Source organism: Morus notabilis, unplaced genomic scaffold (genome assembly GCF_000414095.1).
Source record: "Morus notabilis unplaced genomic scaffold, ASM41409v2 Scaffold87, whole genome shotgun sequence".
Classification (NCBI taxonomy): domain Eukaryota; kingdom Viridiplantae; phylum Streptophyta; class Magnoliopsida; order Rosales; family Moraceae; genus Morus; species Morus notabilis.
The window spans coordinates 34,636-59,007 of NW_010366183.1; the positions used below are offsets into that span (position 1 = coordinate 34,636).

Sequence of the window (24,372 nt, forward strand, 5' to 3'; positions counted from 1 at the left end):
TTGGAGTTTTTTTGCCCCACCAATCTTCCCCCCCCCCCCCCCTCTTTTCCAATATGAAAGAATTATGCAAATCTATTTTTGTGTATTTCATAGTTTAGTTGCATGATGTGATTGATGGCCGTGGTTAATTATTCTCTTTACCTACAGTTAATTGCGTTATTTTTTGTTAATACGGAAGCTGAGTTGCTATTCATTTGCCGAATGCATGCTAATATGTGATGTTTATATGTGTTCTAACCTTTGCTCTTTGCTCTTTGTTCCGTTTCTGTTTTGTGTTTTCATGTGTCCAGTCAAGTGACCCTGCAGATAGAGATCCATGGAAAGATAAAGGCACGGGGCAGCTTTCTATAAAATGCAAAGAGGGTGTTAGCAAGGGTGCAAAAGAATCCAAACCGACGATTATTGTTCGTAATGATGTATGTTTTCTTCCAGTCTTACTTCCCTTCCAAGTCGTGGCATTGGAAACTATTGGCATAAAATGATTTAAAAACAAAAAAACAAAAAATCGTAATGCTGTTTTCTGAGATGGCAAGGCTTCAAGTAACATATGAGTTCGGTTAGTGTGAATAGAAGATATTTTAGCTCCCGTCAGTGGAAATTGGCACTGAAACATCTGTTTCTTCTGCTGTTTTCATCTTTCTGCTATTCTCTTTGAGATACCGGACCATTATCAAGTCAATATATATGGCATTTGCAATTTCTTTTTCCGCCACAAGTCAACACTTTTTCTTCCAGAATTTTTGTTGAAAAGAAGTATTTTCTACGGTTATATACCTTCCTCTCTCCTTGAAATACTTTAATCTACAGTATACTCATTCTTCTACTTCTCTCTCCCACATTATGGTTTACATGTATGAAGTTTGAATTATGCCCTTCTGGATTCTCTGACATATTAGTCTGCTGTAATGAGTTCTCTTTTTCCGCCTATTTATTTGGTCATCCCAATGAAATTTTGTATTAGCTTTGCATTCGGAGCTCTCACATTAGTTTCACTTTTTGCATGCTTTTCTCAGGTAGGAAAATTGCTGCTTAATGCTTTAATATATCCTGGTATCAAGACGACTACACAAAAGAATTCCATTGTTGCGATATTTCATAGTGCGGTAATATATATTGATTCTGAATTTTGCATGGTGACAAACTATAGTTCCATTTCATTTAGTCACAAACTAGTTAGTTAACTAGAGTCGTGTCATAAAAGCAGTTTCTCTTGTTTATAGGGAGATGGTGATGGAAACGGTGGTGGTAAAAACGACAATGCCGTGGCGCGTACCTTCTTGATTAGATTGAAAACAGAGGAGGATCGAAATAAACTAGCAACAGCAATCCAAGACTATGCGCCTTCATCTTGAAAGTCGCAATAAGTAAAACATCTTTAGTTACCTCATCTTTAACAATGTACCAATAGGTAGCATGGATTTTGCAGCATCAATATTTTTTGGATTTGGAGAGGAGCTTTTTTTAGCTCTCTTTTCTGAGGCTCCATAAGAAGGGAAAGTTATTTTTCATGTGCAAGTCTTGATAAAGTTCCTGTCCGTTATGAGATACTACTGTTCTTGTAACGTAAGAAAAAGCATATTAGTGATCTTTTGCAAGCTTTTAATTTATACTTAAATGCGGTTTACCTATCTTATGTGGGTCAATCTCAATCTGGCGCATTTCCATCTTTACGTTCTTTCCTTGTTCAACAAGTAGTCATTTCATAATGATACGAAGGATCCAACGAACAATTCTATTGCTTAAAATGCAACTCAAATTTTCAATATGTTAAAAAGAGTTTGTAATGCTTCTAATAAATATTTTGGTGTTGATAATGTCGTCAAGACAAGTGAATGAAATCGAGTTGCGCTTTTTTGTACGGTCGATGTCAATTTTGACTATATACTTATCCCATAGGAACTTTAATGTAGGTTAAAAAACTGAAATAATGACGTGAAAGCGTTTGTAGTCCAACGGTTAGGATAATTGCCTTCCAAGCAATAGATCCGGGTTCGACTCCCGGCAAACGCAGCTTTTTTTCCCCTTATTTTTAAATTCTGATAGCTTTCTTTTGGGTGTTATGTTTTTTCCTTGAATCATTGAATTCTAAAATAAATTCTGATAGCTTTCTTTTTTAGTTTGGTGTTATGTTTTTCTATTGAATCATTGATTCTACTAGTGTTTTCTGCTCATAAAAAATTTGAATTTCAAATGTCAGAATCAATAATCATAATTTGAGTATACTTTTCAAACATGCATTGAGAAAAATTCCAAATGATATATTTGACCCACTAACATCTTTAGTGTAACAAAACTCCATTCAAATATAGTTTCTTCTCACAAAAATTTTAAATTTCAAATGTCATAATCAAGAATTATAGTTTGAGTACACTTTCCAAACGGCCTTAAGAAAAATTCTAAAGGATATATTTGACCCACTGACATCTTTAGCGTAACAACACTCCATCTGAACATGAACAATGAATAAGCCACAGTAAAGGCTCTTATATATCATTCCATTTTTCCTTTTCTTTCACTTTGTGTTTATACCAGATGCACTACAAAATGAGGATTAGAGGTCGTCCGGCCTAGCACGGGCCTGACAACTCAAAGGAAAATATTGGGCCGGACTAGTCCAACCCTAAAAGAGAGAGGGTCAGCCCAATACGACCTTAAAAGAGAGAAGTCAGCCCAGCCAAGCCATAAGCCTAAAAAATTTACGACCAACCCGGCCGGAAATTTTATAAGGTATTTTCAAAAAAATCTTTAAAAATATAATGTTTGGATCAGGCCGACCTGACCCTAAAAGAGAGGGTTGGCTCAACCCGATCCTAAACTCAAAAAAATTAAAGTCGGAGCCGACCCATTTAACCCAACCCAAACTTGTAACTCTAATGAGTATATATTCCTGTCCACACACATATAGATATAGTACGAGTTTCCGATATATATTACATTTATTTAAAAGCATTAGAAATTAGAAATTACAGATTGGTTGCTCTTCCCAACACCTTGTTCGTAGATTCTAAAACCAAGCCAATTAACCCATAAATAACCTTAAGCCTAATAGAAAATTTTACAGCACATTATTTTTCCCATATCAGAAAAGCATCATCACTCTAGTACAGCATATAAATAAAGGCAAGGACGCTTTAAGACCAAAGTTCAACTCCTCATGTTGTAGTAGTTATCCTTTCATCAACTCATCAGCTATTTTCCCCCCAGTGAATCGTTAACTGTAAACATGTTTTGTTTTTCTTTCTTTGTGGCTGGTCCGGAAGCTCGGTTAATCTTATTCTTCTAGCAAACAAGTGATAATCTAAGAGACGGAGCGGTTGGAATATCTGTGCACGACGCCCAGCGGATGACCGATTCAGTTACAATGAGATTAATCTGAGTGAACTCGCCGAGGCCAATCGTGTGGTTCCTTTTGTTGTGGATGCCTGCAACCTTAGTCCCAGTAGCTCCTCTTCGAATCTCTTTACGCTCTATTTCTCCAACGCCGCGCTTATCAGGCAAAAGTTCAGGCTGCGGAAATAGTTTCTCCATGCTTGATTCTGCATTTTCCAAATGTTAAAGACCATACAATATCACGGACAAGTGCATGATTGCTTATGTTTTGGTCTGTGTGAAAGAAAGACTTACCACTATAAATCACATCCAATGATGACTCATTAGCTCTGAATCTCAATGAAATATTTCCTTGAACTACACTCGATATTGGACTGAAAAAGGTGAAGCTTGGCATTGATGGAATTGGGGAAGAAAACTCTGTCATACTTGATTCGTGGCAGCTGCCAAAGGAAAAACGTCCAGATGCCGAGCAAGGAGTGCCATCATCCTCTAAGAAAGAAGCGAAAGACGATTTGCATGTGAAAACAGGTGATTGTCTTGGTTTCTCATCACCTTTGAAGGTATAATCCTCAGTCCTGGCAATAAATGGAGTAGAAAAAGAACCTCCGCACACTTCAAGTTCATCGCAAACTTGGTTATCTTGGTCGTATGTTTCTTGAGCTCCTTGAGCGCAGTCCTCCATCCATGAATGAGCTGCAAGGAATAGTAATCTTATTAGGAGCAAAGCTTGAAATAGGGCACCTTGTTGGTCTCTAAAGATTGGCTTAAAAATTTTAACCAAGTTCAAAAGCATTAACCAGAAAAGGGCAAGCGCTTAGAGGATTAAGCTCCTGGATTCGATTAATTAGACCATGAATAAGCTGCTCAATTCAACCACCAACTCTCAATTAAGCTTTTTCTTATTGAGAATCATGAATATGCCAATAAAATTCAGAGATGGTGTTTGAAGAGAATTTCTACAACATGTTTGGTGTCACTCAACTACGTATCAAAACTTCCCATCACCACCATTCCGTAATTAGTCAGCACAAGTTGGACTGTTTTAGCTATAATCCTTAAAAGTATAATAATGATCCTGAAACACAATGCTGCAATGACTTACCTAAAACCTGTTCAGCAGTGAGCCTTTTAGAAGGGTCAACTCGAAGCATTCCGGTGATGAGGTCCTTAGCGGTTTCAGATATGCGATCCCAAGGATCAGTAGGGAATCGAAGATCTGCAGCTCTAACTGCATCAAAAATTCTTGACTTAGTCTTTCCCCAAAAGGGGGGCATCCCACTAAGAAGTATATACAAAATAACCCCAGCACTCCAAACATCAGCAGCCTGGTTATAACCTCCCGAAAGTACCTCAGGCGCTATGTAAAATGGACTTCCCACAGTTCCCTGCAATTTCTGTCCTGTAGACACGAAAAAAACCAAATGATTATAACAACATATAAATAATAAAACTTATTGGAAAGGTATGAATTTAATCCATAAACACGAGAGGGGGGAAAAGAAGGAAACAAAAATTCTTACCAGGTCTGCAGTAGGTAGCAAGGCCAAAATCTGCTAACTTAATAGGCGAGGACGAGGATGTGGTGGCCAAGAGAATGTTTTCTGGTTTCAAATCTCTATGGACAACACCATTCTCGTGACAAAACTTAACCACTTCCATCAAATGTTTAAAGATAACCCTCGCATTGTGCTCTGAGAATCTCCCCTGCTTCTCAAGCCGGTGAAAAAGCTCCCCTCCAGCGCACAATTCCATCAACAAGTGCACATAATTCTCCTCCTCATAAACCGCCTTGAGACTTACGACATTATAATGTGCAGATAACCTAGTCATTATTTCGATCTCAAGCTTAACGCTGCGCACATCATCCACCGTTACCAATCTATCTTTGGCAATGGACTTGCAAGCCAAAACCTCCCCGGTGAATTTATCTGAGCACGCCCTGATTACACCAAACTGGCCCCACCCCAATTGTTCACCAAGAACGTACTTGTCTTTCAAGTTTGACACTTGGATTGTGTCCAAAATTGTCTGACTAAGGTTTGCCACTTTGTAGCAGTTGCACAACCGAGTTGAAGGTCGATTGATGTCTTTGCCGTTGGCTACGTCCATAACAATGTAACACGAAGGTCCTTGAGGAAAAATCAACTCAAAATCACACTTTCACATCCAAACTCTTGTCATTGCATTACCAGCTGGTAATCCTGCTGTTGTTTTTCAGTGGGATCAGTCATGATCACACATCTCTCAACTCATCATGATAAAAAAAACATGGTGTAAAGATATAAACTTTTAGTGTCCCACGTCAGTCACCTGAAGCAAAATTTCAAATTTCAAATTTCAAATTTCAGACAATTTGCTTGAATCTCAGGCTTCTGGGTTAGAATTTTTCTTTGAGTCTCTTCTTTCGGCTGCTAACAGTTCAAAAAAAAATCCTATTTTTCATGCTAGCCCTTAAACCCCATATGCAAAATACTGAATCACACGCATTTTTCAAACTCAAAGTCAAATTTAATAACTTTGAAAATTCTAGAACTAAGTTCGATTTCACATGAACCGGTAAACTTGAAGACCCAGAAAAAAAATTTAAGAAAAAAACAGAAACCCAGATACATGCATGAATCTCTTGACTGAAAGCATCAAAATTTAGCAGGAATAATTCCATCAAAACCCATACCCCTCAAGAGCAGATTTTTTTTCTTCTCAAAAAACACAGCAAAGAACTCACATTTTGCGGACTGAAGAGAGAGAAAGAGAGAAAGAGAGATAGAGAGATAGAGAGATAGAGAGAGAAACTGACCTTGTCAAAGAGCCATGGTATAAGCTTGCCATGGCAATGCGTCCCACGAGCAAACCAGTAGTCATTGGCATCTCACCTGTTCAAAAATGCTCTCTTTCTCTCTGTCTTTTTCATTCTCTTTCTTCTCTCTGACCGGGAAATGCCCGTTTCTTATGAATTAATAAATCACTATAAATTCGAACTTAAACTCTATCTTCTGCAATAATAAAGTTACAACACACCATGTGCATCTGCCACGTGTCCCCAAAGACCCAATTTTGGTAATTTAAGGTCTAGAGTTGGAATTATCCAATGACATAAATGTCATTATTATGGGCAACTTCCCATTTGATTGCTCTCGCCCACCTACAACCATTGCTCAATTTATTAGGATTGAAGGAAACTTCTAAATAAAAATAAATAATTTTTTGGTATGCCAAAAAAATTTTTTTTTTTGGGTGGAAGGGGAGGTAAATAAAACAGAATAAGGGAAAGGGGGTAGTTCTCAAGGTGGGCCGAAGTGGATTATGGGACCCACAAAGTGAGTGAACCAATGGTATTAGATGGGCATGATTGTGTCACCATTAAAACTTCAACTTCATCATGTTGGAGATGCAGATCATGTGGGTCTTCGCCACGTGGGGCAGTACAAGTGGCTATTAGAAGAAGTACATGAAGTGGGCCCCAGGTTCGGAAATTAGGCCCATTAACACGGGGAATTTGTGTTGGTTATGAAGCATGGGAGGGAGCATATATCCCAGCTATGATTAGCTGTACGCCAACGGGCATTTTTGCCTAATTGGCTTTGGCCTTGAATAATGATAATCTACTCCTAATTTCTTTTCAAGATTAATAATAATTAATTTCATTCATTGGAAAGAGTTGACTTATAGTCATAAGATCCAAACCAAATTATGATTTCCTTTCAAAAAAAAATTATGACCAAAATTGCTAACTCAAATGTCCACTTTACTTTTTTTTTTTTTTTTTTTTTTTTTTTTTATATATATACAATACGGAATCAAATCCGTAATCTCTCTTAAATCCTACCCCACCACCCGATCCCCCTTGTCACGAGACTGACAAATGTATGTTGTAATGGTACAAAATATAAACCAATGTTTTCTCAACAGAGGAAGTTTAAGGTCAAAATGTTACTATGTCATGGTATTGGTAGTTGGTACTAAAACAAAGTTGATGAATTAAGGTGGTGCGTGACATAAACATCAATAGTCTGTCTTTATATTTAAGGATTAATTAAAAACCACTAAGAATTAACCTTAGTGAGAAAATTGCGTGTAAATAAAGCTAGCTAGACAGTTGAAATCTAACCATTCATCTTTTAACACTTTTGTGTGCAAACTAAATTTAATCTTTATAAATTATCTTTGGAATGCCAATTCTCTATGGTATTAATGCTTTCTTTAATATAGATATAGATATAGATATACAACGAGAACCAACCCAATGCAGGAGGAGACTGGAAGCAAGAAGATGGTATTCAAAGGCCCAAATAAATGAGCCAACTGTTCAGTTAAGTCAAGCTTTCGAAAAATAATTTTCTCTTATTTTTCAAAAAAACAGTAATTCGTTTAGTAATGTTTTTAAAATAATTTTATTTTTAGTACAAAAGTAAAAATAAAATTATTTGGAGAATTATTTTGAAACCGATTTTAAAATTGTGTTTGGTTAGTTTTTTAAAAAATTATTTTGAGTACAATAAAAAAGTACAATCATATTTGATTATAATTATTAATTAATATATTTTAACATTGTTGATGAGTAATAGAAAAAGAAAAATAACTTTTAACCGTTTTTTAATTTCTTCACAAAAATCATTATCACTGTTTTTTATTTTTGTTTTCATTTTCAAAACATTGGCTAAACAAACACGGTTGACAAACCGTTTTCATTTTTCATATCTTAAAAGACGTGCATAGACGTTTTCAAAAATAATCTGAAACTAATTACAAACGCACCAAGTATTTTTAATTTCTATTTGTGAGGAACTTATACCAACAACAAAAATTCAGCCAGCAAATGTTTTCTTTAGAGTGGGGAAATTCTTGATCTCAGCATTGCATGTATAGGTATGAATTTACCTATAGTTAAAGTAAATTCTTTGCATTTTTAATTTAATTTGTTTACAATTCTAAACTTGAATATTATTTCCTTATCTCTTAACAGGAAGAGAGAATTCAGGATTATATATATATATATATATATAGAAATTTGATAGGCAAATGGTAACTTTTTTTCTTTTCATGATGTAAGTGAATCAGAAGAACATGTTATTATGAGACAGAAGATTTTTGGGTTGTTCTAAATTTTAGAGTGTAACTTGAGTGTAGTTTTTGAGTTAAATTTGAGTTATAATTTGAGTTGAAATTGTAACTTGAATAAAATTGAGTAAAGTTGAATAAAGTTGAAACTTAAAAGAATATAAACTTAAATAAAGTTAGAACTCGAGTTATCTTTTTTTAAGTTTTTTAGACAAAAGAACAACCCTTTTATTTCTACTTCTATATGGAAAGTGTCCTAAGCATCATGTATTTTATAAATACTACTATATGATTAAGTTACACAAGACAACAACATACTAAACTGGGCTCTTAATCGGTAAGTTTGGCCCCCCATTAGTTTTCACATAATTTCTTACTAGAATTTATTTGTTGCTTTTCTTCCTTTATGGTAACATTCTTCCTATGATGGAATGCGGCCTTTGTCCATTAATTCCATATATACTTGAAGACGTTGCTTCAAACGACAACCACGCGACAAAATCCTTTGTTTGCTTCCACTCATGGTCCAACTTTACATTTTTTTAATGTATTTTTCTCATTCTTTTCGGAAATGGGAAATAAATTAATGTTGAACAAACTCTTTCTTTTGGGCTCAAAGCTCGAGAAAGTTACGACTTATTCAGTTGTATTTTTGAGTTATAGTAATTTGAGTGTAGATTTTAAATTAAATTTGAGTTTAAGTTGTAATTTAAGTTATGGTTTGAATTGAGAATGTATTTGAGTTTATATTTGGATGAGTCAAAACTTAAATTTGTATTTAGATAGTATTTTAATAAAAACTCAATAGTGATAGACAATTTTAATAGGGTATATGGGTGAGGTTTTATTCGTCTTTTTGTTATAAACACATATAAAAACAAATCATCTTAATTGGAATTAAACAACTTCACTAATAAACTGATAAAATACACATACATATATAACATTATAGGGCATAAGGACTCAATTAGCATTATTGTTATTTATAAAAGTTTAGGTCTTGTTTAGTTCGCCGATTTAAATTGAAATGTGATTTTACGTTAGAGCTTTTAATTACAGTAAAAAAAGTTAAATATGACTTTTTGTGAGAGTTTTTAATTAATATAAATTGAAATTAAAAATTTAAATCAGTAAAATGAATGAGACCTTATTAAAATGACCAACTCATAGTGAAATAACTCTTAAAAATATATATTTTCTTGAAATGGGGCCAAGCCAACTGAAAGAGAAGAAGAGTACAAAAATATTTATAAATGATGGAGCTCTGTTCCGATAAATCTGTTCAACTAAATTATGCTTCAAACAAGCCAATGAGATATCTATAGTTTCACTTTCTTTGTTTCATTAGATTGGTGGGGTTCTTATCAGTCTGCACCCATCTTATTCAGTGAGTGAAAGAGAAAGCACATAAAAATCACGTTCTTCAAGAGTTAGGTAGGATTTAATATTTGCACGAAGCATTTAATGGTAGAGAAAATGTAGTCTCGTATTAAATTGCATCGAAACAAAATATATACAAAACTAACAAAACTTGATATACGTCTACTTCACGAAATGGAGCCTTATCAATAGCTATTTTTTCCCACAATCCTATACATACGTACATATACATATATATATATAGATATTTATTTTTTTGTCTTTTTTTTTGTTTATTTATGTCGTGAAAGCTTTGACTGGCCAATCAGAAATGATACAAACCCCACATAATGGTGGAGATTGTAGTCGTTTAATTTATTGATTCGAGTTGATATATAATTTTATGTGAGAATTTTTTATTATAATAAAAAAATAAATATGACTATTTCTGATAATTTTTTATTATAATAAAACTCAAATTCTAAATTAAAATTGGTGAAATGAGCTTTTTACTTCACCTTATATTTTGAAAAGTATAATTATTTCTTCTTTTTCTACCATCCAATTTTGAGGGAATGCCCGACCCTTTACACGCATTTCTGCCTTTTATCTAAATCGTTCTCATTCAAACAAAAAAAAAAAAAAAATTACAAAATACCGTCTGAGATTACAGGCTGTAGTAATTTGGCTTCCAAATTTCACTTTTGAACATTGTAAGTAACTCCACATTATATAAAGTCCATAAATGTCGGATTCCTAACAAAATGACCATATTTGTCAATTTTTTAATAATATTTTTATAAGGTGCTTTTGTACATTTTTTATTGTTAAATTTGATTAAAATCGCTTAAAAAAATTATGCAGAACATATAATTTCTAATAAATATCTAATGGCTAAAAAACAAGATCATCAGCCAATAATTTATTTTTTCAGGTTTCACTGTAAGAAGCTCCATGTTTATAATCTTCAAAACTGAAACTCAGGATAGACAACTTCAATGTGTAAGTCTTAGGTGTTATTTGTGTTAATAACTTTTTTTTTTTTTGAAAAAAAAAGGTTATATTCTTATACCAAACCGGTTCACTACTACGAAAAAAAAAAGATTTGATCTACAACGTATGCGCGCGTAATGGAGCTGCTTTTCCCACCAAATTACGTAATAATTTTTTCTTTTTTCTTTTTAAAATTAAATAAAATTTCAAATTTAATACGTTGTTCAATTTTGTACTTCAAGACATTGTTATCTAAATTATATATCTACTTTTTTCATGAATTTTATGCATTGAAATTTATAAAATAAATTTTTAGTTTTTTACATTTTAAAAAAATAATGCTATTGCAATTAAAGAAGTTTTGTGAATTAGATGAAGACAATCCATATAAAAAAAATAGAGTTTATTTAGTTCGTGAATTCAAACAAAATAGTTTTTATCAGTATTTAAATTTTTAAAAGTTATGTGAAAAAAATATTATAACAAAGTCTTTTTAAATTTAAATTTTTATAAAAGAAAACGCTATTAAAATTTTGAATAGGGGTTCATATACCCCTCCACCAAATAAGCTGTTAGCTTAAAAGAAACAAAGACTGTGTTTGAAGTTATTTTTGTTTTTATTTTTCACATTTTTTGAGAAAGAAAAAATAAAAACGGGAGAAAAATGATGTTTGACACAATTAAAGATGAAAATGAAAATGAAAACGATTCTAAACATAATTATGTCTGAACACATTTTTATAAAACTACTAAACACATTTTTTGATAAGAAAAAATAAATTTTTAATAAAACTACTAAACACATTTTTAAAAATAATTTTTGTCTGAAATTAAAAATATTTTTATTTATATTTTTATATAAAAAATAAAATTATTTTAGAACAAGTTCTAAACGCACTTAAATCTTTAAAAACAAGAAATCATTGTGTATTTTCAAGCGGAAAAAAAACCATATAGTATTTTCTCGGGAAAAGAAAAGAAATAGGGAGATACTGACACAGATAAAACGGTTAATAATGTAATTATGTCATCTTAGCATGCGTAAAAGGAAAAGAAAAACCATTAGAAAATAATCAAATATTCCATTTCATGCTTACGTACACTGCATGCGCGCCACATTGATTGTATTTCTGTTTGGTGATAATCAATGTTTTCTGCAAAATTTAACTTACAAAAATCACGTTTGATTTATGTATTTAAAATTATTTTTATTTTATGTATATTTTTTATGAGAAAAAATATTATGAAAAATTATAAATTATAATTTAGAATCAGGGACGAATATAAAAAATAAACGTCCCCTAACTAAATTTAGGTTCGTTTATTTCACTCATTTAAATTTAAAATTCAAATTTTATTATAATAAAAAATTATTATAAACAGTCGCATTTAACTTTTTTATTATAATAAAAAACTCTCACATAAAGTCACATCTCAATTCGAATCAGCGAACTAAACAAGCCCTTACTTTATGTGAGCTTTAAACTGTAGTAGAAAAAGTTAGATGTGACTTTTTGTGAAAGCTTTTAACTATAGTAAAACTGAAATTAAAAACTTAAATCGGTGAAATTAACGAGATTTTAATTTAGATTTTTTTAGTACTTAGAAATTAAATTAGTATTAGAAACGTGATAACGATACTTGATGGAATTTATTTAAATAGATTGTATTTTTTTTAATAATTTAATTTAGTATATCCTTAATATTTAGATATTAAATCTCTATTTATCTTATTAGAGATTAGATGAAATAATATCGTTACATTATGTCTACAACTATGATAATTTAAACATGAAATTAAATTAAATGAGAGATTAGATTTAATTTAAACATGAAATCATTGTTATATAATGTCTACAATCACGAAATTATTCATTTAAAACAATGATAAATCACTAAGGAGACGTTTGGTTCATGGATTAGAATCATAAGATTATAGTCATTTTCAATTTACGTGTATTTTTTGTGAGAGAAAACACTGTAGCGAACTGTGAATCATGATTCAAATCGGGGTACGAATCTCCCAACAAAATAACCCCTAAATCTTCTTAATTTTACGGTGGTTTTCTTTTAAAACCTCGTAATATCTAAATAATATGTTATGAATTATAACATGGATAGAATCAACTTCAATAATAATCATGTTAAACACTAATGTGAATTTGTGAATTCAACCTATTGTCTACATATACAAGTCAAACGTGGCAATATAAAATTTGAAAGGAAAAAATGCTTTATATTTAAAGCTCGTCATTAGCATTGTAACATTGATATGTATGTTTTTTATTATTTTAAGCCCACGAGGATCTTAGCATTTTGTATCCATAGGGTCATAGGGAACATTTAAAACACAAAATTTAAATATTCAACAAGTGTTCCAAAAAGTGAAAACCATAGCATATAATATCTCATTGAACCGATCAGCAAAAAATATCTCATTCAACCCATAAAAATAAGCAATTTTTTTTTCTTCTTGAAATCAAGCAAGTTGATTAATGATTATATTCCAAACAACAAAAGGACTCCACCAAAGGGCCGAAAAAGCGCACCACCAAGTCAAAAAAAGTGAATACGTACTACCCTCTACCAGTCAAAGACCAAAAATCAAGTATGTAAAAAAAAAAAAAAAAAAAAGGAAGGGTCAGTTTAGTAATTACAAGGAAAAGAAGGGGTATACATGTAAGAGAGTACCAAAAAGCAAATTTCTCGACCTCGGTTTTCTTTCCTGTTTCAAGTCATCGAACTCAGTGTTTGTCGTTTGCTGAACTCCGACCAGACCGGCGGCGACACTCCCCTCCTCTCTTTCTCTCTCTAAAGCCCATAAGCCCTTTTGGGTTCTTTCTCTCTCTCCTCTTCTACTCAATAATTTTCACTTTTTAACTCTTCATATTTCGAAGTATCACACTCCAGAAAGTGACTTCCATTGAAAAGATCATTCTCTGCCCATTATTATTGCCATCGTCTTTTCGCTGCCTAGAAGTTTCGAAGCCAAAAAGAAAAAAAAAAATCAACCCTGGTGCTTGCTATTCTCGGTTTCACCTGAAATAAGTGAGTTCTTTTTCTTTCAATTCGTAAAGTTTGTTTGTTTTGTTTTTTTTAAAGGGTATGTGGGATTTTTCCTGTGACGTATTTTTAATATGGATGATTGCTTCGTTTCTTTATTGGGCAGTTTATTTTTCCGTGTTTTGATTTTGGGTTTGATCGTTTTTCCGATATGCTTGTCTCTGTTGTGTCGTTTTGGTTTCTGGGTTTTTAAAATTAATGGCTTTTGCAATTTGCATGGAGGCTTTCTGTTCTGTTTTCTGCATGTTTGTGCTTGATTGTTGGTTTTTGGCTATTGAGGGGTCGAAAGAGAGGAGATTTTCACAATGCGGTTATGAATGTTGTGTTGGTGATGGCTTAATTACTCTGCTAATTGTAAAAATTGATCGTGTCTAAAAGGGTGTTGAGTTTTTTTTATTTTATTTATTTATTTAGTTATTTATTTTTTTCATAATGGCATTGAGATAATGAAACCTGGGGGATTTATTTTTACTTCTATGTTCGTGGGTTTATGAGTGGTGATGGCCATTTGAGCTAAATGTTTGGTTCATTAGTATGGGTAGGTTTGGGGTGTCTTTTTCTCAGCTTTATGGGTTTATGAATCTAATTCTTGTTATACCCACATCTGAGAATTTTAAGAATCTGGGCACGCGTCATTTGCAGTTGGTAAATTAGAGAGTTCCTTATTTTTATGTGCTGTTGTTTTAATGATCTTTGTTTACAATGAAGATGACTTTTTTTTTTTTATTTCTTATTTTTGGTGTGGCTTGTCTTCTTATCAGGTGATAGTGTTTTCTTTGTACTCACATTGTTTTTGTATTTTTGTAGTACTTTAGGTTTTGTCTGATTTTTATTGCTGAAGGCATCATGGAGAACGAATTGCATGAAGATGAACGTGTTCCATTTGGTGTCTTGACTAGCATATCCTTTACTATTTCGAACAAGGAAGATACTGTAAGCACTCTTCTACTCTTGCATGTAATTTCCTGTTTGTTTGTAGCGTGGAGAGCCTAAATGGTATGAAGAACATTGTATTGTTCTTATTAGGATGGGCCATAAAAACTAGAACAATTCATGGTTTGGTTGTTTTTTATATAAGCTTGCTTCTTTTGCTCTTGCAAAATAAGGAGAATTCTGCGGTAGTACACAATTTTTAATCATTAGAATTTCATCAAGTTCTGTTAGAGTATCATCCTCTGCTTTATCCGCGAAATAAACATGCTTTTAGCCAGGGATTAGTTTTTTCAGACACATCATGATTGTGGTATTGGGTAATCTGAAATTTCCACTATAATAGGACCGAGTTTAGATACAAATTATTGATATGTGTACATGTATTGAGTTGCCTTACTTGGGTTAATGTGAATGCCCGTGTTCTTGTATTAATCATATGCATACATGAGTACATACATGCTGGTCTGTTGGCAAATCTTTCTCTATTACTTTTTTATTAAGAAAGATGAATCATCATCTTTTCGGCAGTCTGATTTGTACTCTTTTGACGCCACAAAATTCTTAGGACTTTCACTTATATCCTTTGTGAAGTTTAGATTAGCATGTCGGAAAGATGAAGCATCATCTTTTCGGCAGTCAGATTTGTACTCTTTTGACGCCACAAAATTCTTAGGACTTTCACTTATATCTTTTGTGAAGTTTAGTCTGATTAGCATGTCAATGCATTATCCACTCTATAGCAAAAAGTTTGAGTGAATGATTATTGGTTCTGTATTCTGTACTCTACGATGTTTTGACTTTCTCCTCATTTGAAACAGAATTTCATAATGTTGTAATTCTTTAACAGGAAAGTAGGTCTGTCATGTCAATTGAGTTGTCCAATGAGGTGACCGATCCTAGATTGGGACTTCCCAATCCGTCTTCCAGTTGTTCCACGTGTGGTGCGAATGATTCAAAGTCCTGCGAAGGTATGGATTGACATGTTACATTAATATTCACACTTCGTATTTCATAATAAGATGCTTTGGTTACCTTGCTACTAGATGTACTCAGATAACCTTGTTTATTTTTTAGGACATTTTGGCCACATCAAACTTCCGTTTACAGTTCTGAATCCGTACTTTGTATCGGAAGTTGTGCAAGTATTAAACAAGATTTGCCCAGGATGTAAATCTATCAGGCAAGATCTTCGGGTCAAGGTGAGGTACCACGTGCCTCATGTTGATCGGTATTGATTGAATGTTTTTCCCCCCTATATACAAATAACTTAAAAAGTCTACTGGCTTTCATGGACAAACTGGGTGGGTGTTTTTCAGTATTTGATTTACTTTAGGTTCCCAAGGTTTCTATTGATATCCTAAAAAAAAAAAAGTTATTCTATGGAGTGATCTTAATGATTTGGGCGCCAATAATTCCATGTTCTTTCCGTAAACAAGAAAAATAAAATTCTTTCCAAGAACATATTTTTGTCTAGATGACAGTGGGAGCATTTGTTGCAAAATGTTAAACTTTACGTTTTTCTGATTTGGTTCAAATAACTTTCTTTAGGATATTGGTTCCTTTTGATATAACCATGCTAATTGTATTTTCTTGTTTGTTTTCTTCAATGCAGAAAATTGACTCTTTTTTAAATCTAAAGATGAAAATAAACTATTGCATGTCTGAGTAATACTTTTAATATTAAGACTTATTCTTTCTCCCCAAAATGGAAATATCCGGTTTTGTTTGGTTGGGAAAATGTAGAGAATATAAAGTTCAGATAAATAGAATGTTTGCTGTCGCTCATTTTTTTAATATATTAATATATCTTGTGTACTGCATATTACCAGGACCCTGATTCTTCTAACGGTAGGCGTCAGCCAAAGGGGTGCAAATTTTGTGTTGTAAGTTTGTTTTCATTTTACTTCTTTGTGCAGCATTTCAATATCATGAATTTTAACACTTTGGAGTAAACAGGGAAATTCATTAGAGTGGTACCCAAAAACGAAATTTAAAGTTTCATCAAATGAATATGATCACCTCAAGAAAAGTGCTATTATAGCGGAGGTAAATGAAAGCACGGTTACACTCCAGAATAAGAGACCAAAACGTGTGTTACCAGCTGATTATTGGGAGTTTCTACCAAAAGATGAACTTCTAGATGAAAGTTGCATAAGACCAAACAGAAGAGTTTTGTCACATGCTCAGGTATCTTGCTTCCTTGTGTGCACATATATTTGTTGTTTACTTTTAGTTTTGATAAAGTGCATTTTTTTTTTGGTTGATCATTGACGATTGTGCAACTTTTCCTATATTATACTCAGATTTATGATGCCCTATTCTGTGCTTTTAGGTTCATTATTTGTTAAAAGATGTAGATCCCGAATTCATCAAAAAGTTTGTTCCAAGGACGGATTTACTTTTTCTCAACTGTTTCCCTGTAACTCCAAATTGTCATCGCGTTACAGAATTTCATCATGCATTCTCTAACGGGCAACGATTGAAATATGTATGAATCGTTTTCTCTCTTGTGCTTTTCTTGATTGATTGGGGTTAGTAAATTGCAACTCATGCTTGTTTCTTTTCCCTTTTGTGTTTTTATGATTTGTAGGATGAACGAACGTCTACCTATAAAAAATTGGTTGGTTTTCGGGGGACGCCGAATGAGTTGGCTTCTCGTATTTTGGACTGTCTGAAAATTTCCAAGGCAGGTCACCATTTGTTGTTTTCTTGTATTTCTGTAAATCCCAGTCAAAAGTCTTGCTAATAATTATGCTTTCTACTCGCAGTTACACTCTGAAAAATTATCAAGTAAGGAAGTGCTTTTTGCCCAGCAAAAGACAAATGAGGGTCCTTCAAATACGTCTGGTTCACGATGGGTGAAAGAGGTTGTTTTGGGAAAACGCAGTGACCATTGTCTTCGCATGGTTGTCGTTGGTGATCCAAACATCAGGCTTAATGAGATTGGTATACCCGCTCGTATTGCAGAGAGGATGCATATTTCTGTTGTTCTGAACAAATTGAACTTGGAAAAGTCAGATGCTTGTCGGGATATGCGCGTTACTGAGCAAGGAATCTATATTCATCGTGATTCTCATATAGTGCGGGTACGCCCTACTGATTTCCTGAAAATCGGAGACACCATATATAGGCCTCTAAGCGATGGAGATCTTGTGTTGATAAATAGGCCTCCATCCATTCATCAGCATTCGCATGTGGCTTTCTCTGTTAAGGTTCTTCCGACAGGGTCAGCTTTGTCGTTAAATCCACTTTGTTGCTCTCCTTTTCGTGCAGATTTTGATGGTGATTGCCTTCATGGCTATATTCCTCAATCAGTGGCCTCTAGAGTCGAGCTCAAAGAGCTTGTTTCGTTGGATAAACAACTGCTCAATGGGCAAAGTGGTAAGAACCTCATTTCGCTAAGCCAAGACAGTTTGACTGCGGCCCATTTGATGTTGGAGGACAGTGTTACCATTAATCGGTTTCAGATGCAGCAATTGCAGATGTTTATTTCGCATCATCCTTTGTCCCCAGCAATTATCAAAGCTCCCTCATTAAGTACTCCTGTTTGGACGGGAAAACAGGTGTTCAGCATGCTCTTACCGGAAGGATTTGATTATGTTTTTTCTTCAGCTAACGTATATATAAAAAATGGGGAGCTTATATCTGCTGAAGGATCTTCCTGGTTACGGGACACAGATAATATTTTCCAAAGTCTTGCAAAGAACTTTCCGGATAAGGTTCTTGACATTTTGTTTGCTGCACAAGAAATTCTTTGCGAGTGGTTATCAACGAGGGGTCTGAGTGTTTCTCTTCTGGACTTGAACCTGTCGTCTGACCCAAGCTCTTGGAAAAACATGAAGGACGAAATATTTTATGGCTTACAAGAAGCGGAGCAGGCATGTATGTTCAAGCAGTTGCTGAATACTTGTTGGGATTTCCTTACTGAAGATAGCATGGAGGATCTGAGTCCCATATCTCTTCAAGTGGAAAAATTAAGCCATGACAAGCAGAGATCAGCAGTGCTTAGTCAAGCATCTATCGATGCTTTCAAGAAAGTGTTTCGGGATATCCAAACTCTTGCCTTCAGATATGCATGTGAGGACAATTCCTTACTTACTATGCTGAAAGCCGGAAGCAAGGGCAATCTGCTGAAATTAGTTCAACATAGCATGTGTCTCGGCCTGCAACATTCCCTTGTTCCATTGTCATTTGGATTTCCCCACCTGCTTTCGTGTGCTGCATGGAATGAGCATAAAGTGTCTTGTTTAATCCAGGAGGATGCTGACGCTCCCAAATCTGCCAAGTCATACATCCCTTATGCTGTGGTGGGCAATTCTTTTTTGACTGGCTTGAACCCATTGGAATCATTTGTTCATTCTGTGACAAGTCGTGAAAGTTCCTTCAGCGATAATGCTGAACTTCCTGGGACCCTTCACCGCAGGCTGATGTACTTCATGCGAGATCTGTACATTGCGTATGATGGAACAATAAGAAACAGTTACGGGAGCCATGTTGTTCAGTTTTATTATGGTACTGATGAGGGCACCTCTGAGATAGCTGGCCAACCTGTTGGCTCGTTATCTGCTTGTGCGATTTCTGAAGCTGCATATAGCGCTTTGGATCAGCCAATCAGTCTACTTGAGACTTCTCCATTGCTAAATCTCAAGGTGCTTGATCATCTCTCTCTCTCCCCTCCCTTTTTGATGTGATGATGCGTTAATAGGTTCCTCTGATTAATATTTTTTCTTGGTGAAACAGAATGCCTTGGAATGTGGTTCAAAAAAAAGACAAGGTGGGCAAACTATGTTGTTGTATTTGTCTCGGAGACTTGGAAGACAAAGGCATGGTTATGAATATGCAGCATTGGAAGTTAAAAATTACTTGGAGGCACTAATGTTTTCAGACATTGTTTCAACCGTCATGATAACGTTAGTTTTTACCCGTTGCTTCTTGTTCTCTCAGTTTTCCGCTGCAAATTTTTGCTTTTCTTTTTATTTCCTTCTTATTGCTTATACTATTTTCCTACCAGTTTCACTTCGCAGGCTGGTAGCCAAAAATCTCAAAAAAGTTTCAGCCCTTGGGTTTGTCACTTCCATATGAGCAAGGTAGTACAATCTTGGAGTGAAGTACTTTGTTTATACGAGTCTTGTTTTCTGATGGAAATTTGTTACTAACTTTCAGGAAATTTTGAGGAGAAGAAGACTCACGGTGCAATCTGTAATTAATTCTCTTTATGAAAGACATAGCACCTCCAGAAAAGGATCAAAAGTCAAATTGCCAAACTTGCGTATACGGAGCAAGTAAGCTTTTCTTCTTCTTGATCTTTATCTGACCCGAGAATAAGGAATTAAGAATTACTCTTGTTCCTATTCCCTTGTGCATAGCGTGCATAACCATTTGATCATGGGAATTACACTTTTCATATATCAAGTCAACTAGAATGAGTTCCATTTTAGACATGGTTTTACGTGTATGAAATTAATTTTTGCTATGACCACATAGTTCAACTTTCTCCGAAACTTCTATTTGTAAGTTCTCTTTCGGTGTCTGAGCAAAAGCAGTTCTCTTTTAATTTAACTGTATGTAATATTGAGTTATTGCTTGAAAATTTCATTACGCATATGCCCAAATCTGAGGTGTCATTCTGCCATTAGTACATCTTGTAATATCTATGCTTGCAGCTCGCCTTTTTTTGACTTGGTTGATGGAATGGTAGGGATTGTTCTGTACCCGCCACGCGTGAGGAAGACAACGACACATGTTGCATCACTGTTAGTATTGAGTGCTCCAAGAATTCTGTCATACAGTTAATTACAGTTCAAGATCTGTTGATACCTTTTTTGCTTGAAACAATTGTAAAAGGTGAGGTGTGAACTAATTACTAAGCATGTCATTTTCGTATGTGGAGGAATATAGCCTTTTAAAGTCTTGAATTTTACGTCTTAACATTTGATGGTCCTTTAGGACTCTCAATTTTTTCTCTTGATCATTGCCAGAATGCTTGCTTAGCTTTGAATAACATTATTTATTTATTTGTTGCGGTTTAAGTATGAAATATTCAATCTTATATTTAAAGGTTGTCTATCATATCTGAGTAATCCTTGTGAAGCTAATAAAAACTTCCCTCACGTGAAAGGATTCAAAGAGGTAGACTCATTTGAGGGGACAATATTGTTGATTTTCTTTTGAAACGTATTTATTGAACAATATTGCTGATTTTCTTTTGAAGGATGTGTCTTTCTTGTAGAGACTAGTTAGGGATATCGTCAATTTATGAAATTTCCATTTATTTATACAAATACCCCTCATATATGCCGGTTCATGTTTCCTTTATTGCCCACTTGTTCTTTAGGATTTCGAGAAATTGAGAAGGTAGATATTTTGTGGAGCGATCGATCAAACACATCGAAAGCTACCCGTGATTCATCTGGTGAACTTTACTTAAAAGTTTCTATGTCAGGAGATAGTGGTGTAAAAAGTTATTGGAGTACTCTCATGAATGATTGTCTGCGAATCATGGATTTGATTGATTGGTCACGCAGTCATCCAGAGAATGTGAATGAATTCTGTTCAGTCTATGGAATAGATTCTGGATGGAAATTTTTCCTCAATGTAAAGTCCCTTTTCTTGGTGCATTTTTTCTTTCAATCTCTGCAAACTCCTATATACCTATAACAACTGTAATGCATCTTCAACTGCAGAATTTGGAGTCAGCAGTATCTGATGTTGGCAAGACTATACTTCCTGAACATCTACTTCTGGTTGCCAACACACTATCAGTTACAGGAAATTTTGTCGGCTTGACTCCGAAAGGACTTGCACGGCAAAGAGAGCATGCTTCTGTTGCAACACCCTTTTCGCAAGCGTGTTTCTCCGTGAGTTCTCATTATTTATTTGCTTTTGTTTTTGCCATAGAATACCCTTTTCGATTAAACATTTATATGTTTGTATAGCTAACTTCATGTATGCTTATTGGAATACGTTGCAGAACCCTGCTGCTTGCTTCATCAAAGCTGCAAAAGCTGAAGTCACAGATGGCCTTCACGGGACCTTGGATGCTTTAGCATGGGGAAACATTCCACCTTTGGGAACTGGTGGACAGTTTGAACTTGTTTTTTCTGGCAAGGTAAAAAGAAAAAACAAAAAAAAACAAAAAAAGAAGCAGCAGCAAGATTACGTGTTGTTTTCTGGATTAAGAATTTCGGTGTCTAACTCAAACAAAGCAACATGCTACGGAAGTTATTATTTTCTCCCCCATGTTGTACCACAATTGTTTTAATTTTAATATTAATGTTATTGTTTAGTTCATAAAAGCTCCACAGGGAGCTAGCTCCGCAAGAAATTCAATGGGTCCCGCAAAAGTTGGTTCCCTACATAGCTACCTTTCATCTCTTTGTGGAGCCCGATAGGATAGCTCTTTTTTTTTTTTTTTTTTTTTGTAATTTGTATACTGTTGCTTTATTTCACTCAAAATGCTTGCTGTTTTTAACAATCCACTCCTCTCTGCGTGATCATCAGGGACATGAGGTCGATAAGCCAATAAATGTTTATGATATGCTGGCGACTGGCATCAGTCCCGATGTGCAGGGTGTAAATGAAACACCGGATGCCAAGAACCATAGATCTGTAAAATTTGGCGCTCTGCTGTTGTACGACAAGTCTGTCTCACAAGGACTTAAAAAGTTGGGCATTTCGAAAGACAGGATAAAGAAGCTTTTTAAGTTGGATGATATTTGGATCCTATCTAATGCTCTAGCGAAAATCTTGAACAAGTAAGGGCCCGTTTAGGTCGCTGATTTGAGTTTTTAATTCGAGTTGAGATGTGACTTTATGTGAGAGCTTTTTACTGTAGTAAAAAAGTTAGATGTGACTGTTTGTGAGAGCTTTTTACTGTAGTAAAACCCGAATTCTAAACTCGAATTGGTGAAATGAACGGGGCTTAAGTTACTCCTGATCATGTTGCTCCTCTTTTGACTTTTCTGTTATTTCATAAAAGTTCCTCGTATATTTTACTAACTTTTTTGGATGTAGGTATCCAATAAATCAGAGCCTAGATCACAAGGACAAGTCAACCTTGATGATAGCGTTATATTTTCATCCCCGGATAGATGAGAAAATTGGCACAGGATTTCAGGACATAAAGGTATTTTAATGGAGAAGAAATAAAACTGTCTTGCTCTTATAAAATATGGTTTGCCCTTGTATAACCTGGAATTTTGGTACATGTATAAAATGTGACCATTTTAAGTCTTTTAAGCAAATTTTTGTTTCTACTCTACTTGGAGGCTGCCTCGCATAAAGAACGTAACTTGCGAAATTCAATGTATGCTGTTAAATATGAGCATTCAAATCACCCTATTAATGTTTAAGTTGCACATGTACTTCTCCATGACGCTTTTCCTCCTCTATAGGTTGCATATCACCCTAAACATCAGAGCTCACGCTGCTTTGTGCTGGTAAGGGCAGACGGTACTGTTGAAGATTTCTCGTATCGCAAGTGTGTACTTGGTGCTCTTGAGATCATAGATCCTCAAGCGGCAGAAATCTACAAGTCAAACATGCGATATGATGGTAATGATCAAGTCCGTGTAGATATACCCTCAAGACCACGGATGTAAGCTGGTCACTTTAGCATTGGAGAAAAATTTGGTTTTCGTTTGCCTGCAATGTTGATTGATAAATCCGAAGCCTGCATTTTATCTTGGGCAATTCCATGTTAACTAAGGTTAGTTGGCAGCTACAACTCACCTAAGCTTTTCATTTTTTGCCGGGGACTTGGCTAGATTTTTATCCCGAACAATGGCACTGACGACTCTAACAAAACGGTGGTGGTGATTCATCAAAGAATGATGTCTTTCGGAACTTTTACCTTTTGAAAGTTGTACAAGTTTTGAGGAAGAAAAAAAAAAATATATATATATATATATATTTTGTACACAAGTAGAGGCCCTTAGGAAAGTAGAAAGCCATGTTCTTTTTGTACTTTCATAGTTTCTCCTACACATCATAAAACCTTTCAAAAGCTTCTTTTTGCTTCTTCCACTATAACTTTCTTTGCCTTTGCATATCCCATCAGGCAGAAAAGATGTAGTTGAAGCAGCAAAGAGAAGCTTGTAAAGGTCAACCCCATTTCTCATAATGTATCTTTTGAAACATGTGATAATAAAATTATTTCTTTCTTGAAGTTTTGCTCATGACCAATTGACTTGGCCATTTTCACTTAAAAGTTTTGATGCGTGCTACTTTCCTATTTGTCCTATTCCTATTTTGCACCAAAACTTTAATAGGAAATTAGAGAATTTCTATAGTAACATCTGTCCTTTTTAAAGTTTAACTACTGGTAGGAATTGTTTTCAACCGTCTGTTTTGTGATTGGAGCAGTTTTGTGTTGTGCTCTACAAATATTTAATGTAGACACTCACGGATCATACCGTTAAAAATTTAATCAAGCGGTTGTAATAGTTCCTATTGGTCCTTAAAAAGGAGAGGTCCTACTGGAGAAGTTTTCAGAAAATTATGTACGCATTATGATTCTACTCAACGCTTAATTGCTTTTTATTATTGAAGGTTTTATGCATATAAACTCTAGTATATTTATATCAACCTTGCTTATTCCTTCCCACTCTTTCCATTTTGTTGCAAAATTAGATT

The 24,372-nt window shown here is 34.4% G+C and overlaps 3 protein-coding genes and 1 non-coding gene across 5 annotated transcripts in view; 3 read left to right on the top strand and 1 right to left on the bottom strand.

Moving 5' to 3' along the window:
* LOC21405904 (nucleoporin NUP100/NSP100) overlaps window positions 1-1,587 on the top strand; it is a 4,884-nt gene extending 3,297 nt beyond the window's left edge. Inside the window, exons 7-9 of the mRNA XM_010109743.2 lie at window positions 291-416; window positions 1,014-1,103; window positions 1,221-1,587. Coding sequence (XP_010108045.1) covers window positions 291-416; window positions 1,014-1,103; window positions 1,221-1,352 — 348 coding nt within the window. The 3' untranslated portion in view covers window positions 1,353-1,587. The remainder of the gene's footprint in view (window positions 1-290; window positions 417-1,013; window positions 1,104-1,220) is intronic.
* A 351-nt stretch (window positions 1,588-1,938) lies between these two features.
* Window positions 1,939-2,010, top strand: TRNAG-UCC. The gene has a single exon. It is a non-coding gene; the product is annotated as a tRNA-Gly (tRNA).
* An 880-nt stretch (window positions 2,011-2,890) lies between these two features.
* LOC21405905 (calcium-dependent protein kinase 10) lies at window positions 2,891-6,305 on the bottom strand. 2 transcript variants are annotated; one of them, XM_010109744.2, is made up of 5 exons: window positions 6,131-6,305; window positions 4,854-5,537; window positions 4,436-4,732; window positions 3,625-4,026; window positions 2,891-3,536 (listed from the first exon to the last, which is right to left on the bottom strand). In XM_010109744.2, the coding sequence occupies exons 2-5, from the start codon at window positions 5,440-5,442 to the stop codon at window positions 3,280-3,282; spliced, it is 1,545 nt and encodes a 514-aa protein (XP_010108046.1). In that variant the 5' UTR covers window positions 5,443-5,537; window positions 6,131-6,305; the 3' UTR covers window positions 2,891-3,279. The 2 variants fall into 2 exon arrangements, with proteins under 2 accessions (XP_010108046.1, XP_024029082.1); XM_024173314.1 differs by having other exon boundaries at window positions 4,854-5,643.
* An 8,347-nt stretch (window positions 6,306-14,652) lies between these two features.
* LOC21405906 (DNA-directed RNA polymerase IV subunit 1) lies at window positions 14,653-23,865 on the top strand. Its single transcript, XM_024173291.1, has 18 exons — window positions 14,653-14,739; window positions 15,587-15,707; window positions 15,814-15,938; window positions 16,569-16,622; window positions 16,696-16,926; window positions 17,072-17,227; window positions 17,330-17,425; window positions 17,508-19,388; window positions 19,480-19,649; window positions 19,751-19,826; window positions 19,903-20,021; window positions 20,438-20,583; window positions 21,074-21,333; window positions 21,423-21,596; window positions 21,710-21,847; window positions 22,240-22,493; window positions 22,753-22,864; window positions 23,133-23,865. Exons 1-18 carry the CDS (start codon window positions 14,653-14,655, stop codon window positions 23,337-23,339), a joined length of 4,407 nt encoding a protein of 1,468 aa, XP_024029059.1. The 3' UTR covers window positions 23,340-23,865.
* Window positions 23,866-24,372: the final 507 nt, after the last annotated feature.

Bases quoted from the DNA above. Each gene is read 5' to 3' on its own strand.
- LOC21405906 (XM_024173291.1), top strand. From the start codon at position 14,653: ATGGAGAACGAATTGCATGAAGATGAACGTGTTCCATTTGGTGTCTTG. The intron at 15,939-16,568 runs GTGAGGTACCAC...GCATATTACCAG, and splicing joins GGCAAGATCTTCGGGTCAAG to GACCCTGATTCTTCTAACGG. The intron at 17,228-17,329 runs GTATGAATCGTT...TATGATTTGTAG, and splicing joins ACGGGCAACGATTGAAATAT to GATGAACGAACGTCTACCTA.
- LOC21405905 (XM_010109744.2), bottom strand. From the start codon at position 5,442: ATGGACGTAGCCAACGGCAAAGACATCAATCGACCTTCAACTCGGTTG. The intron at 4,733-4,853 runs GTAAGAATTTTT...TCGTGTCTACAG, and splicing joins TGCTACCTACTGCAGACCTG to GACAGAAATTGCAGGGAACT. The intron at 4,027-4,435 runs GTAAGTCATTGC...TATTCCTTGCAG, and splicing joins CACTGCTGAACAGGTTTTAG to CTCATTCATGGATGGAGGAC.